The sequence below is a fragment of the Mucor velutinosus genome (genome assembly GCF_035048745.1).
Source record: "Mucor velutinosus strain NIH1002 chromosome Unknown tig00001540, whole genome shotgun sequence".
Lineage (NCBI taxonomy): Eukaryota > Fungi > Mucoromycota > Mucoromycetes > Mucorales > Mucoraceae > Mucor > Mucor velutinosus.
This window is the reverse complement of record NW_027041893.1, coordinates 1490991-1508377: the sequence shown is the minus strand read 5'-3', so window position 1 is coordinate 1508377 and position 17387 is coordinate 1490991. Positions and strand designations below refer to the sequence as shown.

The window sequence follows — 17387 nt, the reverse complement described above, 5'->3', positions numbered from 1 at the left end:
GGATAGGGTAGATATGGTGTAGCTAGCAATGGGTAGATAGATTACATTGCATTACATGTACATCCCCGACAGGGCAGAGCAGTAAAAGTTTTTGACATGTAGGATCAGGCGCTTCATTTTGTTCATCTACCTTATTATATTTCTTCAATACTTTAAGCAGCATGGACAACTCAAGTTATGAAATGGAATATGATTTTTTCAATCAATTTCCTGACGAAACCGTTGAAGAAGTCCTTCCCGCTGCATTTGACCGCACCACCAATACATTCAGAATCAAAAGATTAAATATTGGATGGGCTTTGAAAAAAAACCACAGCAAAGCTTACAACAAGTACAAACCAGTTGAAAAACTCGCTGAAGGTGAGAGCCGTTACGACATAAAAATCCATAAAAAGTGTGCTGGTGCTTTGCGATGCCTCAATCTGCAATGCAAAAGACCTGAATGGGTCAAGGATCAAAGACCTCCTGTTGACTGGAAAGACGAGCTTGGCTGCCTCAAAAAGTTTCAATGCCCATACTGTGAGGCGCCATTGAAGCGGATCGACTGTGGTGTTGGTGCAACTTTCACCTTCCGTGTAACTGATATTCGCAGAGAAGACAGAGGTAGTACAGTTACAATGTATCAAGAGATAACCGAGAAAAAAAACACACTCATTCTATCTACAACTCGCTTCATCTTGATAGACACGAAAAAAAAGAGTTAAATAATATGGTCAAAGATAGGCCAAACATCACTGCTGCTGCTGCCATTGCTGGCATCGATCCATCTACTGGCGCCATCACGAAAAGCGTCAGAGAAATCAACAGTGTAATGGCAAATCATGGACGCACCAAGTATGAGATCCGGAAGTCGAAGATCCAACAAGATCTATACTCTACCAAGGAAGATGTGGTAGCTGCCTTTGAAGATCTTGATGAGAAGTATCCAGGCTTCATGGATTCAGCACAGATTGTCCCTAGCAAGTTTTTTGTGAGCTTCTGTTCACCTGAAATGCTTCAGCGTAATCTCCCTTTCGCAGATCAACCGATCATAACAGATGTCACTTTCAAGGCTGTCCCAAAGGGCTATTATCTATGCTCAAGTGTCATCTATATCGAGCAACTCCGGAAGCATGTCGTCTTTTATCAAGCAATAATCAAAAGCAACACTACACATGTTTTCAAAGAATACTTTGTTGCTTTGTTTAGAAAATTTGATGTCAAACTGGAGAAGTTTTTGGGAGTCATTATGGACTTTTCAGCTGCCCAACGCGAAGGTTTCATACTAGCCCTCAGGGATAACTTTGGTGTCAAGCAGCACAATGCATTACTTTTTTTAAAAGGGTGCTATATGCATTGGATGCAATCAGTCAAGCGCATGTCCAACAACCACCAAGTTGTCAAGCCAGATGAGATTGATACCTTCTTGAAGCTAGTCCATCGGTTCCGTACCACAAGAAACAGTATCGAATTCTTTCGAACTGGTAAGGAGCTTTTGACCTTGTTTCCCAACTGTAAAAAGTGGTTGCAGTGGTGGCTCCAACCTGGTGTCTCAAGTATGGTATTCAGATGCAAGTCTTTGATGAAGAACGACTTGAGGCAACACAAGAGCCGCACATCCAATGCAATTGAGGCGTTCCATAGTGCCTTATACAAGTTGATGCCAGAAAAAAGACAACCCGTTTCGACAAGCTTAAGACTTTTGTTGCAGGTCGCCAAGCGTGATGGAATGATGTTGATGGATTTTTATGACAATAATATCCGACCACATTACGGAAACAAACCCAAGAAGTCAACAAAAAAGTATGCAACTCTGTATGAAATTAATGACGGCCGTGCGCCAGATAACAACACTGCACTCTTTGGCACCAAGAAGAGAAAACAAGAAGTGGTGCTCATTAGCGATGCTGAGGAGGATGGCAAACGCAAGGCCAAGAAAGCAAAAACCCGTGATGTTAGTTTGGATGCTGCCATAATTGAGCATCTGGATGAAACTGATGAAATGGAGAGGAACTGTCCCAAGATGGATGATTTCCCAGATGATGATATCAGCGATGAGAAACTGTTCCTTGAATTACTCTCAGACGACGAATACAAAAGCGATAAAGCAGAAAATGTATTTGATAGAACTGAGGACCTAGATGAAGACATTAAGAATATGTTTGATGGTAAGGATACTTACAATAGTTTCTAATTGCTGTGGCTGTAACGTATTATTGATAATTTAGACCTTGGAATTCCTGTTGAAGATGTTGTCGGCTCAGATGAAGAATCGAAATCGTCCGTTATTGATCTTGTATCATCTTCCTCTTCCTCTTCCTCTTCCTCTTCCTCTTCCTCTTCCTCTTCCTCTTCCTCTTCCTCTTCCTCTTCCTCTTCCTCTTCCTCTTCTTTTTCTTCTTCTTTTTTTCCTTCCTCTTCTTCTTCATCATCATTAATGAAGACCAAATGCAAGCCCACATCAGTTTTACAACACAAGTCTGAGCCTACCTCATCCAAGATGAGAGCACTATCCGATTCTGATTTTTCGTTGCCTTTGCCTCCTTCGAACTCACCCTTTCCTGCAAGTGATGGCACACGTATTGATCTTACGATTCAAGGCATTCAAAAATCCATATCTGATAAAGTAATTGATCTTTGCTCTCCCCCAATGCCCCATGAGACTTCGACATTAGTAGCAGTCGAACCCGATACAAGCGATGCGACCAGGATGACAAGTGAGGCTCCACTTAAAAATGATTTACCTGCCACTGCCGGCTTCTTGGTACCACAAAAAAGGGCATCTCTTCTTCAAAAATATCAATGGCTCGTAAAGGATTACGAAAATAACGATCCAGGCAAATACTCGACTTTACCTGTTCCTACGTACATTTTCCCCAACCAAAGTAGTTCTTGTTTTATCGATGCATCTTTTGAGCTCCTGCTCAATGCCGTTCTTCCGTTTGTGGATATGTCTTTCGCTGATCAAAGCAATGTGTATGATAGTCTTCTTGTCAATGCTTATGAGTCTTATTCCCAGCAGTCTCGTTTTGGTATTCGTGCAGCTACCCTTACAGTAAGACAGTTTGTTTGGAATATGACAGAATACAAGATTGTCTCTGGTGCTCCCCGAATGGTCAAGACATTTCCAAAAGGCCATGAAGGTGATACCCACGATTTGGCGAGCAAGATACTACAGCGTTTGTCGGGTGCCTTTGCAAGCAATATTTGTACATTTCCGTCGTTGCAATGTGAAAGAAAAGTGTCTTGCTCTGTAGAAAAAGCGCATGCGTATGCTAGAGATGCCTTTTTTTTGAGTTTATCTACATGATTCCAACCACTATCGTCGAGGAATTGAGAGACTGTCGTGGATTTATCAATGAAGCGGCACTGGACGTGAAATTCAATGACTTGTTCAGAGAGAAGGTGCTCGAAGAACATCAGAAAGGAAAGTGTAACTTTCCAGGGTGTGATGGAGTTTCGACATCACTCAAAGTACTACCTCAAGATGATCAGTTTCCCGAGTTCCTGTTCATACAAGATGGTGCAAACTTTGTCCCTGGACGGACAGAAGGAAACAATGTTTACCTGTCTACGTATATCCACATATCACAGACCTTAAAATACAAATTGCACGGTAGAGTCTACTCGACTTGCTATGATGGTAGGCATTTTTATACAAGATGCTATAAGACAATTGGTGGAATTGTATACCTCGTAGATATTGACAATTGGAAACAGCAGCAAATGAAGGTGCTCACCTCAGATATAGACGTGACAGAGCGTCTTTTGAAAGATATCTCTAACACGGTGTATGCATGTTATCGTATTTGCCAGATCAGAAAATAGATCTGCATGAATAAAAGCTAAAATTTGATACTCATTTCACGTATTTTGTACCCTCTACACCATATCCACCCTATCCCTACCTACGCCCCGTACCCCACGGTCTATCTATTATCCGGATCCACCCTTACTTTTTATCCACCCTTTTTATCCTACACCCTATTTCACCACTTTCACCAATTTCACAACCGACTTCACAGCCTATTTCACCAATTTCACCAATTTCACCACCGATTTCACAGCCTATTTCACCAATTTCACCAATTTCACAACCGACTTTACAGCCTATTTCACCACTTTCACCAATTTCACAACCGACTTCACAGCCTATTTCACCAATTTCACAACCGACTTCACAGCCTATTTCACCACTTTCACCAATTTCACAACCGACTTCACAGCCTATTTCACCACTTTCACCAATTTCACAACCGACTTCACAGCCTATTTCACCAATTTCACCAATTTCACAACCGACTTCACAGCCTATTTCACCACTTTCACCAATTTCACAACCGACTTCACAGCCTATTTCACCACTTTCACCAATTTCACAACCGATTTCACAGCCTATTTCACCACTTTCACCAATTTCACAACCGACTTCACAGCCTATTTCACCAATTTCACCAATTTCACCACCGATTTCACAGCCTATTTCACCAATTTCACCAATTTCACCACCGATTTCACAGCCTATTTCACCAATTTCACCAATTTCACAACCGACTTCACAGCCTATTTCACCAATTTCACCAATTTCACAACCGACTTCACAGCCTATTTCACCACTTTCACCAATTTCACAACCGACTTCACAGCCTATTTCACCACTTTCACCAATTTCACAACCGATTTCACAGCCTATTTCACCACTTTCACCAATTTCACAACCGATTTCACAGCCTATTTCACCACTTTCACCAATTTCACAACCGACTTCACAGCCTATTTCACCAATTTCACCAATTTCACAACCGATTTCACAGCCTATTTCACCACTTTCACCAATTTCACAACCGACTTCACAGCCTATTTCACCAATTTCACCAATTTCACAACCGACTTCACAGCCTATTTCACCACTTTCACCAATTTCACAACCGACTTCACAGCCTATTTCACCAATTTCACCAATTTCACAACCGACTTCACAGCCTATTTCACCACTTTCACCAATTTCACAACCGATTTCACAGCCTATTTCACCACTTTCACCAATTTCACCACCGATTTCACAGCCTATTTCACCACTTTCACCAATTTCACAACCGATTTCACCACTTTCACCAATTTCACAACCGATTTCACCACTTTTGATAATTAGACCTGAAGAACAAAATAGGAAATGTTATTATGCTAGAATCTTCTTGAAGTTTTATTTTTGAGCGAATTCAAAGATATATAAAGACAATAAAGAAAATATCTATACTATCAATCGAATTTAAGCTCGGTCATAATGAATAAAGAAGGGTGGGGAATATAAATCAAATCAAAATAAAGTAAAGAAAGGAAGGGTGGGGATAATAACATTTCCTATTTTGTTCTTCAGGTCTAATTATCAATTTCACAACCGATTTCACAGCCTATTTCACCAATTTCACAACCGATTTCTGACCACTTTCTTTTTTCTTCATCTTTAAATTCTATGAGCTCTTTCGTTTGTCAAGATTGTGAAAGATTGCTTTCATCAAAACTAGCCTTAAGCCTCCATGCCTACCGTTTTCATTCCAAAGAAATCATTGTTGAGTTGAATAAAGGCAAGTGGAAGCTTAACGTCCTTTTTTTTTTGGATACTAATGAATATTTGACTTAATAGTCTCAAAAAGGGTGATCAGGAATGACAGAGGGGTCTTTGTCTGTCCGTATTGTAACGAGAAGTACTACCCCAATCCTGACTCACTGAAAAGACACGTAAAAAAAACACACGACAACAATGAAAAATACGACAGTAGTTCAGATGATGACAGCTTAGTTGTGGATGATGCTGTAAATGTAGTTTTGAATACCCAGACAACGTCATCACAGCCGAAAGACCAAACAAAGAACGAACATAATATCAAAAGACATGACTACAAGACATCAGTTCTATCAGCTTTCGATGCACTACATCAACCTGAAAAAGAACAAGAAAAAAAAATGTTGGTAGCTGAGCTAGGGGACTTGGAACCTGTGATTTACGTTGACCACAAAGGGGAAGAACACCACTTGCTGGCTGCACCGAAAGTTATTGGCAACATGATGACGCTTGAAGCAGAAAACAAACCATCATCACTCGTATTCATTCCAAAAGAGAGAAAAGAAATTGATGAAGACAGCCAACCCGACCAAACACCATGCTCAATCCGGAACATCGTATTGAATAGTCATTGCAGAGCATTACTATCAAAGTCAAACTACATCGAGTTGGATCCTCAGACTGCACTTTTGCTAAACAACAGCTGGACTTTAAATCCAATGGCAGCTAAATCATGTGCTCATTTGTTGGAAGAGGCTGTTTTTGTGGAGGGAGGCAAGTCTTTACTTGTTCTTGGTGGAGAGATATATTCAAGACTCCCATCGCTGGATGCACACTATGAAAAGACATCATCAACAAAAGGAAACATCCCCCAGTCCTCTTTACCTCACACTGATACAAGATACCAAAATGTAGAATTATGCTTGATTGACAATGATAATGCTAAGAAATTAGTGTTGGGAACTAAAACTATGAACGTTTTGATTACTTCATCTATACGCCTGGAAAGCAATCAGCCAGTAGCTGTCGGTGCCTCTAGCTCAAATGGATTCATACCAAGTAGGAATACAAGGATCTTTATTGAGAAATGCAAACTTCAAGAAATTGAAATGACGACAAAAGCAAATACGCAACTTGATGGAATTAGATCTTCTCACCAATATTTGCTTTATCCATTCGATGAACATGCTCAGTTACGCCAACTAAGATCCAAGTTTGATCGATTGTCCACCTACCTGTGTTACCGATTTTCGTCTAAATTTACTAATGATGTTCGAACAAGACCTTGGACAATATGGACAATCGCAGATCGCTCCCGTAATCAAGACAGAGATTCCAGTGTTGTGGCCGCGTCAAAGCTTTTCAAGCACATCGCAACTCAAGTGTGGGAAAATGGAGCTGAAGCAAGCTTGAGTTTGAATACTATTACATCTTTGAAACGTCAATTTAAACAAAGTGGAAACGTCGAGAGAATATTTGGTTGTATTGAAGACTTGTATGAGGACGATATTTCAACAACTACAATAATAGGAAACAAAGAACTGAACAAATTACTAAAGAATTTGGCTTCTCTGCTGTCATCTGAAATCGTAAATGGAAACGAGCAAATCAGTAGAAATATTCAACATGTATTTAACGAAGCTTACAATTGATAACTTTTACACTCATCCCGTCATGTTTCTTTATTGTCAACGATACCATTTGTACATTTAATATGTTACTCCATAAAAGTCAAACCATTCATACTGTATATTCGATCTACTTTTTTCTAGTCAATTAATATGACTATATAATACGTTTACTGACTTTCTTATGTTTGGTAAGGTTGAAATTATAATACTTCATCCTTTTCTTTCCACTACACATTACTTCCAGTATTGTGTAGCGCGAAGGATTGAACTTTTTAATAGAGTCATCTCTATGAAAGAACTTCATTGCGAGCTGGTCCCTCGTAAAAATAACCAAACTATGCCTATGCCTTATGTACCCAACACGACCGTGCTCCCTGTCTATGATTCTGCCTCAAAAAAAAGGAAACAAAACAATAATAAAAAAAATACACTACTTGATTGCTTTGAACAAATGTCGAAATGACTCGATATTTCCCTGTCTTTGATGCCATGTCTGAATAGGGAGTTGTTAACCCTAGGCCTTTGTGATGAACTCCAGGAGTGGTGCCCTGGTAGCCACGTTAGCGCGATTCATTTACCAATACATGGACGATATGTCCTAGCTATTTCATCAATCATCCACACAAATATCTACTCACTTCCCCACGCTCAAACAACTAACCATCAAACACTCAAATGATACCCCAACTTATAACAGTCAGATGATTATAGTTCTGAAGGTTATACTACTAATCACTTCATTACGATTAAAGATTGTATTTTATTAAGTCTTTATATGGCACGCAGTAACTATTGACCAATTTTGCCTAGCCCGTTCAAATTTTGTTAAAGATAGCCATGTGGCTCTAAAAAATCCCTTAGGATCAAGGGGAAAAAAGGCGAAGGAAAGCGTTACAGGATAAAAAACAAGTTTGGATGCTGGAATACCATTAAACAAGTGATTGTCCAATGCAGTCTGGAATATCGTCTGCAGGATTGTCATGAATAAGTCGATCCAGTCGCAACAAGATGGTGTGTTGTATTTGAGCATGAATGATACACAGATATCCGTATAAACTATTACCAATTTGGAATCAAACAATGAAATATGAGAAAAATAAAAAAATAAAAGCATATTTCGACGGATGTCAAAATATGACTTTAAAAAGACAATTGATTATTACACTGAGAGTTGAACATTTAAATAAAATATTTCAGGCACACAATACCTGAAATATTAATGGCTTATAATATAATACGACGGGATACAATTGATCTTGGTATGAGAGTAGCTAACTTATATCAAGAAGAGAACAATCATTGTAATTTGAAGTATATATATTATAAATCAAACCTGATGCTGTATGACAATAAAAGGTATACAGTGAGAATTGTACACAGACATTGCAGAGTGTAGAGTTCCACCACCAGTATACTAATTAGGAGACACATGTCTAAAACTAGTAACTGGGATAAAAGATTGATATGTGAGAATTGATGGACATAATCACTTTTATCAAATACAATAAGAAACTGTTCCAATCAACTCATCAGTGTGACCATAGTAACCTATAATCCCTTATCATGGTGATACATTTATGTAATTCCTAAACTTCTGAACACAATATGTATGTGAAAAATACCAGTGATTAAGAGGTTCCACACACATAAATGACACATTGTGTAGTACGTCTCGCCTAAAGATGAACCCGATAGGCTCGCGGCTATCCATTGTTTGAAATGCCAATATCTTGTACTCGGGAAAAGGGAATTATTAGGTATACCCTGACTAAAACAATTGTCTAGACAAGAAAAGATTTTAAAACAGAAAAAGTATAAATACCATAACAATTTAGCAGTAGAAAAAGTCTTCGCCTTTTTTTATTCTTAATAAAATTTCCAAGTTTGATCTCATTAAATTTATATTCTTTTTATACTGACGGTCAAATTCCACAGAGATGCGGTAGCATACTGGGTTAGCCAGAACATAGACTTTATGAATGAATGTGTATTCTTGGATGAAGCTGGCTTTAACAGGAGTGTGCATCGCTCATATGGATGGTCTGAGGCTGGAACACCTTGCAAAATTGATGTTCAAACGAAGGGAGCAAATGTCAGCATCTTGGGTGCTATTTGTAAAAGTGGTTTAATCACATTATCCAGAAAAGAAGTTGTACTTAGTGCTAGGAGTGGAAAACGAACTCGAACTGGTGAGAAATCTCAGGCCCCCAAGAGGAAGGGTACTACCAGCAGTGACTTCCTTGAATACATAGAGCAAGTCCTCACGACACTGGATGCGGCTAACATGAGCTACAAATATCTAGTTCTTGACAATGCATCCATTCACAAGGCTGCACTTATTGAAGATTGGGTTGGGCAACGTGGTTATAGACTTCTCTTTTTGCCACCTTATTCTCCTTTTTTTAAATCCGATCGAAGAGTTTTGGTCCAAGCTGAAGACTGTTGTAAATAACGATCCTTCTTCTGTCAGGCAGAATGAAAAAATCTCTGATCGTATTCGCAACGCATCACTTCACATCAGCAGAGAAGATTGATCTTTGGGAAATTGAAAAGAATACAATTAGGTCGCTCTCATTGAAAAGATGGCGTATGTTATTTTGAATGAGAGCGACCATTTTTCGATGAAATGGCTACTTTTCATCCATGGCATGTATGTATAAAAAAAAACATAACTGTCCACGATGCTATGAGCATGAATTGCCAGATTTTCCCATCATTTGTGTGCAGTTGAAGTGTCCAACATCGTTTTCAAGTATCCAATATCTTTCCCAAGTGTCCAATATCTTTTCTCAAGTGTCCTACACTTTGTGCTCTTAAAAATACTTGCCAATGCTGTATGATCTACATAAAAAAAAAATATATTAAAGTTTACATTGTCTATTGCTGATCTGATTGTAGCTTACTTTTTTCTTAATCGCCGTGTTATTGGCTTCTGATGTGATTGTCGATGCCATTACATAGGCTCCTTGTTTCGACATTTATTCCAGCACTTGTAAGAATGCGAAACAAAGCCTTTGAAATGACTTTTCTCTATACTTTGCAGGTTTCTGTAATACTTTTTGATAAAGTATCTTCCTGCAAAACCTATAGCGCTTAACCTTACTCTTTGCCACTGGCCAGAATTGTTCTATTGGGTTAAGCTCAGGAGAGTAAATAGGAGGATACACACATTTGTATCCTCGATGCTCAATATACTACTTGATTATTTTTGCCAAGTAATTGTCCTTTCAACTCCATCATCCCCATTTAATCAGCATCGCAATCATTATTGTCATCATCAGAAAGGTGTTTGGGTCAGCCAGCAGCAGTGCCGCCTGCTAAAACCAATTGAAGCTCAGTATATATTTTCTGTTCAAGATTGGACTAGTTTCGCCCTTCTTCGACTTCTTTAATCTGCTTTGCGATATTCGACTCTATAAACTATGGTTATCACCCTAGGCTTCCTAATACATTTGTCCCTGGTGGTAGGGCGAAGTGGTAGAACTCCCGTATGCCAACGGGAGGATCCCCGGTTCAAATCCTGGTGAACGCAAGTTGTTTGATTTTTTGAGGTAGTACTGATGTCCTCGTTTGGTGTTTTTGTACTCTATCCATTATCTATATTTTGACAATTTCCGCAAGACTGTATTGGCTCTAGGTGTCGCACCTTATTAGCAGTAGATTTCTTTCCCAACTTAATTCAAAAATATCTTATTCCCCTTCTTTGCAGACATTGGGTCCACCAACAGTCTTTTCTATCCCTCAGCATGACATTTAAAGGACTTTAAATAAAACCTGGAGCTCGACTCCCCTACAAAAAAAAAAAGGCTTCCTAATACATCCTTGAAGTACTTTTCAAGGCGCCTCCAATGATGCTAATTGTAATAGGTGTTTTGAATGAAATTACTGAGAAATTAGGTAAAATATGAAATGAAGTCTTTAGCGAATATAACCATATTTTGCATATGAACACCTCATAAAAGTGGTTTCAGAGGTTGTTTTGGATCGATAGAAACATTTTGAATTAATATATGACATAGTAAAATTCTTCATTTTCAAGGTGAAAAATGCGATCGTTTGATTTTTGATGAAAACCATGAGGTACCCTTCATGCTTTTTGATCGATCTTTGGCCATGTTTTTTTGGTCCCTAAAGAGTTGAGCAAGGGTGTCAGGAAGTTACTACTACTCAAGTGCGATTGTTTGGCGTCAATATGGTGGCTCAGAAAGGTCTACGTGTGAAGATATGAAGGGTTGAAAGCTGTCGAATTTGGTTATGCATTGCTTTATAGAGTTTAATTACATGGCATAAATCACATCTTTAGTAGCTGAAGTCTTCTGGAAGTGCAGTTCTGCAGCCTGTGCAACTTCTGATTCGAACAAGAGGCATATTGGTTTTGGTAAAGCTGGTTCATGTAAATTTTGATACGTTATATTGTTGGTAAGCTTGTATATATATGGTTGAGTTTCCAAATATCCAACTATTTCTCGGATTCCCTGGAAAACAGTTTATCATTGGTTATTGTTCAAATGCGGATATGCAGATTGCAATTTAATTGGTAACTACACTTTTTCCTGTACATGCAAATATTCTTATTAATGCCCTTTCTCGTAAAGAATACGCAGCAATAGAGATGATGAACTTCATACAGCAATGTTTCCTATTAAGTTCATATTTAGTCAATAAACAAAAGGTGCAGAATTTAAGTCTGTTTCATGCAGCTGGATAAGCAACAAGCAGATCTTTGTTTTGCATTAGCAATTAAGCAACATTTTTTCGTGGCTTGTAGGCGAGATCATATAAGGGCCTTCTCGCAAGCCACGTGCGTACAAACTTTTTTAATGTATCATTTCATTAATCTGAAAAGATGTATGTATATACAAAAAGGCCAAATGAATGCCATTTCTTGATATAATGCAACCTGTAATTTATCTGAAACATGGAATGCAAGGCACCAAAAACCTGAGTGATTTCAAACCACTTCTACTCCACAATCCAATCTATTGGATAGCTTCATGACACACAGAGGAGAATCCAATTCCGAATGATCTGATCGTATATTGGTACTATAAAAAAAAACTAATCTACTACGAAAAGAGAAAAAATTTTCAAGGAAGGGGGTGTCTAAGACGCAAATAAAAGAGCCTGTGGCCATGGATTCCTTGATTCAGTACCTCTTTCTTTTACTCCTTGAACTTTCTTGTAAAAAAAAAGGTCGCTCTATCCTTTCTCTTATCAAAATAGTTTTATAAAGATGCCTGCTACTGCTGCTCAAAAGAACTCTCAGAGCGATATTCAATCAAAGAAGATGACCGCTACCGTCGCTTCTGTTCCTAGTGACATTGAAACCAAGAAAGCAAAGGAGATTCTCTCCAAGCTCGCTGCTGCTTCAGATACTGATCGTGAGTCTGTTGCTCAAGAACTTGCTGCCTTCGTTAAGGCCAATGGTGTTCTCTCTCTTGTTCACAGTGAGATCATTCCTGCTCTTGCTAAGGACTTTGCCAACAAGAAGAGTGCTGGTGCCCGTCAAGGTGCTGTTGCTGCTTTCGTTGCTCTTACCAACAATTCTATTGATGGTCAAGTTGAGCCCTACATCTTGCCCTTCTTGCCCACCTTGTTGGAATTTCAAGCTGACAAGCAAGCCGCAGTCAAGGCCGCAGCCCTTGAAGCCGCTCACAACTTGATCAAGAAGATCAACCCCAACGCTTGTTCTCTTACTGTTCCTTACATTCTCGAAGGTCTCGGTAACTCTTGCAAGTGGCAAACCAAGATGCTCGCTCTTGAGCTTTTGGTTGATTTGACCAATGTCCACCCCAAGGAATTCTTTGTTGCTATTCCCGATGTCATTCCTGTTGTCTCTGACTGTATGTGGGATACCAAGATTGATGTCAAGAAGCAAGCTACTGAAACCATGGCTACCATCTGTAAGCTCATTGAAAACAAGGATATCGAGCGTTTCATCCCTGCCGTTATCGGTTGTATCAACCACCCTGAAAATGTCCCTGAGACCATTCACTTGCTCGGTGCCACCACTTTTGTTCAAGAAGTTGACTCTGCCACTCTTTCCATCATGGTTCCTCTCTTGGGCCGTGGTTTGAACGAGCGTGCTACTGCCATCAAGCGTAAAGCTGCCTTGATCATTGACAATATGTCCAAGCTCGTCGATGATCCCGATGTTGCTGCTCCTTTCTTGCCTCTTCTTTTGCCTGCTCTCGAGAAGGTGCAGGATGTCGTTGCTGATCCTGAATGTCGTGGTGTTGTTCAAAAGGCTCTTGCCACTCTTCAACGTATCGGTAACCCCTCTGTCGAATTGTTCACCAAGGTTCAAAAGCAAGCCAAGGTTGAGTCCTCCATCAAAGAGCTTTTGCCCATTGATCTTGACCCTTCTTTTGCTCCCACTGTCAAATTCATGAACGACATTGCCCTTACTCTCTGTGTTGCCAAGAACTTTTTCAAGAACGTTTGGATCGCCTCTCTCGTCCCCTATGCCAAGTCTTTCTACGCTGCTGCTGATGCCGAGAACCTTGCTTTCACTGCTTTAAACAAGTGTGAGGAAGCTGTTACTCCCAAGGACCTCGAGGAAGAGGACGATGAGGGTGAGGATCTCTGTAACTGTGAGTTCTCTCTTGCTTATGGTGCCAAGATCTTGTTGAACCGTACCGCTCTTCGTCTTAAGCGTGGTCGTCGTTATGGTCTCTGTGGTGCTAACGGTTGTGGTAAGTCCACTCTCATGCGCGCTATTGCCAACGAGCAAGTTGAAGGTTTCCCTCCTCGTTCTGAGCTCAAGACTGTCTACGTCGAGCACGATATTGATGGTTCTGAGGCTGATACTCCTCTTGTTGATTTCATCTTGGCCTCTGATGGTGTTGAGACCAAGGATCCTGAACAAGTCCGCAACATTCTCCTTGAGTATGGTTTCTCTGAAGCCATGGTTACCAAGATGGCTATCGGTGAGCTTTCTGGTGGTTGGAAGATGAAACTTGCTCTTGCCCGTGCCATGTTGATGAACGCTGATATCCTCTTGTTGGATGAACCTACCAATCACTTGGATGTTGTTAACGTTGCCTGGTTGGAGAACTACCTTTTGGGTCTCAAGACTGTTACCTCCATCATTGTCTCTCACGACTCTGGTTTCTTGGATCACGTCTGTTCCGATATTATCCATTATGAGCCCAACTACAAGCTCAAGCGTTATGGTGGTAACTTGTCTGAATTCGTCAAGAAGGTTCCTCGTGCTGCTTCTTACTATTCTCTCGAGGCTTCTCAAATCAAGTTCTCCTTCCCTGAGCCTGGATTCCTCGAAGGTATCAAGACCAAGGAGCGTGCCATCTTGAAGATGAAGAATGTTGACTTTCAATACCCTGGCTCTGACAGAAAGCAATTGATGGATATCTCCATGCAATGTTCTCTTGCCTCTCGTGTTGCCGTCATTGGTCCTAACGGTGCTGGTAAGTCTACTTTGATCAAGCTGTTGACCGGTGAGATTGAGTCTGAGGTCGGTTCCGTCTGGAAGCATCCCAACTTGCGTATTGCTTATGTCGCCCAACACGCTTTCCATCACATTGAAAAGCACTTGGATTCTACTCCCAACGAATACATCCAATGGCGTTATGCTACTGGTGAAGATCGTGAAGAACTCGACAAGAACGATCGTATGAACGGTGAAGCCAACAAGAAGGTTATGGAGCAAGTATTTGTTATTGATGGTGAGAAGCGTGTTGTTGAGGAACTCGTTGGTCGTAGAAAGCTCAAGCAATCTTACGAATACGAAATCTCTTGGGTTGGTCGTTCTTCTGTTGATAACACCTGGATCTCTCGTCAAAAGCTTGAGGATATGGGTTTCGGTAAGAAGATTGCTGAGGTCGATTCCGCTGAAGCTGCCAAGATGGGTCTCAACCGTCCTCTTACTGCCAAGGAAATTGAAAAGCACTTGGAAGAAGTGGGTCTTGAACCTGAATTCGCTACTCACTCTCGTATTCGTGGTCTCTCTGGTGGTCAAAAGGTCAAGCTTGTCATTGGTGCTGCCATGTGGAATAAGCCTCACATGTTGGTTCTTGATGAACCTACCAATTACTTGGATCGTGAATCTCTTGGTGCTTTAGCCATGGCTATCAAGGCTTACGGTGGTGGTGTCGTCATTGTTACTCACAACCGTGAGTTTACTGAAGCTCTCTGTAACGAAGTCTGGATGGTGGACGCCGGTCGTTTGACTCCCTCTGGTCACAACTGGGTTTCTGGTAACGGTACAACCAAAATCGAGGAAAAGGATCAAGAAGATATGATAGATGCTCAGGTGGGTGGAGATTTAGAACGATATCGTTATAATAGACATGTGTATTGACGATTTTTTTGCATCATAGGGTAATACTGTTAAGGCTGTCGAAAAGAAGAAGAAGCTCTCCTCCAAGGAGCTGCGTAAGAAGAAGAAGGATAGAATGGAGCGTCGTAAGCGTGGTGAGGAAGTTTACACCACCGATGAAGAATTAGGCTTGTAAATTCGCTAGATCTCTTTCACCTCTTTAAATATTATCGTTTTTCCTCCTTTCCTCCTATTATTGTTTATATCTGATGCGTTAATACTATACAAGCATCCTTATTCTTACTCAAAATAAAATTCAGCTGATTATAAAATCTAATTCATGCTTTCCAATATCTTAGTGTGATGAGTAACATGTCGGCCTTTTCAAAATACAAATTCATGCAAACGATCAAATTGATTTTCAAAGTAAATTATATATGAGCTTTATTGGACTTTGCAGATAAACGAGTGTTGCTACGTACAATGGATCAAAGATAACATCTGATGTTATCGATCTCTATTCAGTTGACCTCTATAGCTGGTCTCCTAATTTGGCGGCAGAATTCGCACTTGGGTGGTGATTTTGCAATTTTAACGCCATTATATATGTAAGAAAATCTCAACAAAAGTAAATTTAGACGCTTGGATTAAGCTGTAAACCCCTCCAATTTGCAATCAGCTTTTGAAAGCACCATTCACCCTCCATGATTTCTGTTGCCAGCCAAAACATTTCAACTTCCGCTTATGTTATTTCTGTCTAGAAATAGAAATTTCTGATTCATTTTCGACGTCGTTGAACTCTTTTTCCATATTCGACTATATAACCGAACCAACTATTCTGTGCACCTATGAGTTTTCTTGGAATGCTTTTCAAGGTGCATCCAATGGTACCAAGTAAGATAGATGTTTTGAATAAACTTACCGAATAATGTACGAAACTATGAAAAGAGGTTTCTGGCCAAAAAGTCAGAAATTTATATATCAACGCTCCACAAAGATGATTTCAGAGGTTGCTTTGGATCGATAGAAACATTTTAATTCAAGATATACCATAGTAAAAGTCTTCATTTTCAAGGTCAAAAACGCGATCGTTTGATTTTCGATGAAAGCCATGAGGGGTACCTCATGCTTTTTGGCCATGTTTTTTGGTCCCCAAAAAGTTGAGCAAAGGTGTCAGAAAGTAATTTTTAGATGAGAGAAACTGTTTGGTGCTATTCTGACAATCTAAGACGGCTTTGAACGCGAGAAAACACGGCTTAATTGCATCCAAATTTCACTGTATTCTGCATTCTTTTGAGTGATGAGAGGTAATGCAAGCGTGCTGATCACTTGTGTATGAATCATTCACATTGATACAGACGTGAAGCATCGCCAAAGAGCCAAATACAGAGCTACAGCTCAGTTAAGGAAGGCTCTCCCGTGAAAGTTGAATTCTTAGTATTTATGTTTTGTGTAGTATAATACCGAAACTTCCAGAATAGACTGTACCGCAATATCAGCACACGCACCTCCAGCTGTCGATGCGATGCAAAACGCAAGTGAGACAGGCGAGCCTCACATTATGCATGCGCTGTACAAAGGATGTCTCCCCTTTACACTCCCCTCAGCTTGCTCCAAATGTGTGAATCAATAGAGACAGTTGCCAACTGTAAGCTGCAATAGAAAAAGGCAAAATAATTAATCAAAATACACCAACATCAAGGCTGGTCGCAAGAATTAGATTTCATTTCGAAATGCACAGTCGGCTTTATATATTGATTAGTTTTATTAAAAAAATGAAGCATGTACATGAGTATGATATTGAAAGTCTAAGTGATGTTGATATAAATTACTATATTGAAAATAAACAAGAGTTGGGGAAATGGTATGCTTTTTTAGAGCACATGGTAATAGTAGGAATTAAGCCAATGCTGCCTAAAACGATTAAGAGATTAAA

The 17387-nt window shown here is 39.9% G+C and overlaps 3 protein-coding genes across 3 annotated transcripts; all 3 read left to right on the top strand.

Annotated features, from left to right (window-relative positions):
- Positions 1-161: 161 nt before the first annotated feature.
- Positions 162-5131, top strand: CBP4 (assembly factor cbp4; the record flags this gene model as incomplete). Its single annotated transcript, XM_064823891.1, has 4 exons — positions 162-603; positions 720-2147; positions 2208-3158; positions 4005-5131. 4 exons carry the CDS (start codon positions 162-164, stop codon positions 5129-5131), a joined length of 3948 nt encoding a protein of 1315 aa, XP_064688716.1.
- Positions 5132-5943: 812 nt separating this feature from the next.
- Positions 5944-7194, top strand: ATC70_004588 (uncharacterized protein; the record flags this gene model as incomplete). Its single annotated transcript, XM_064823890.1, has 1 exon — positions 5944-7194. One exon carries the CDS (start codon positions 5944-5946, stop codon positions 7192-7194), a length of 1251 nt encoding a protein of 416 aa, XP_064688715.1.
- Positions 7195-12406: 5212 nt separating this feature from the next.
- On the top strand, positions 12407-15647 carry ATC70_004587 (uncharacterized protein; the record flags this gene model as incomplete). The annotated part of the gene is made up of 2 exons (XM_064823889.1): positions 12407-15445; positions 15513-15647. 2 exons carry the CDS (start codon positions 12407-12409, stop codon positions 15645-15647), a joined length of 3174 nt encoding a protein of 1057 aa, XP_064688714.1.
- Between the last annotated feature and the right edge of the window lie 1740 nt (positions 15648-17387).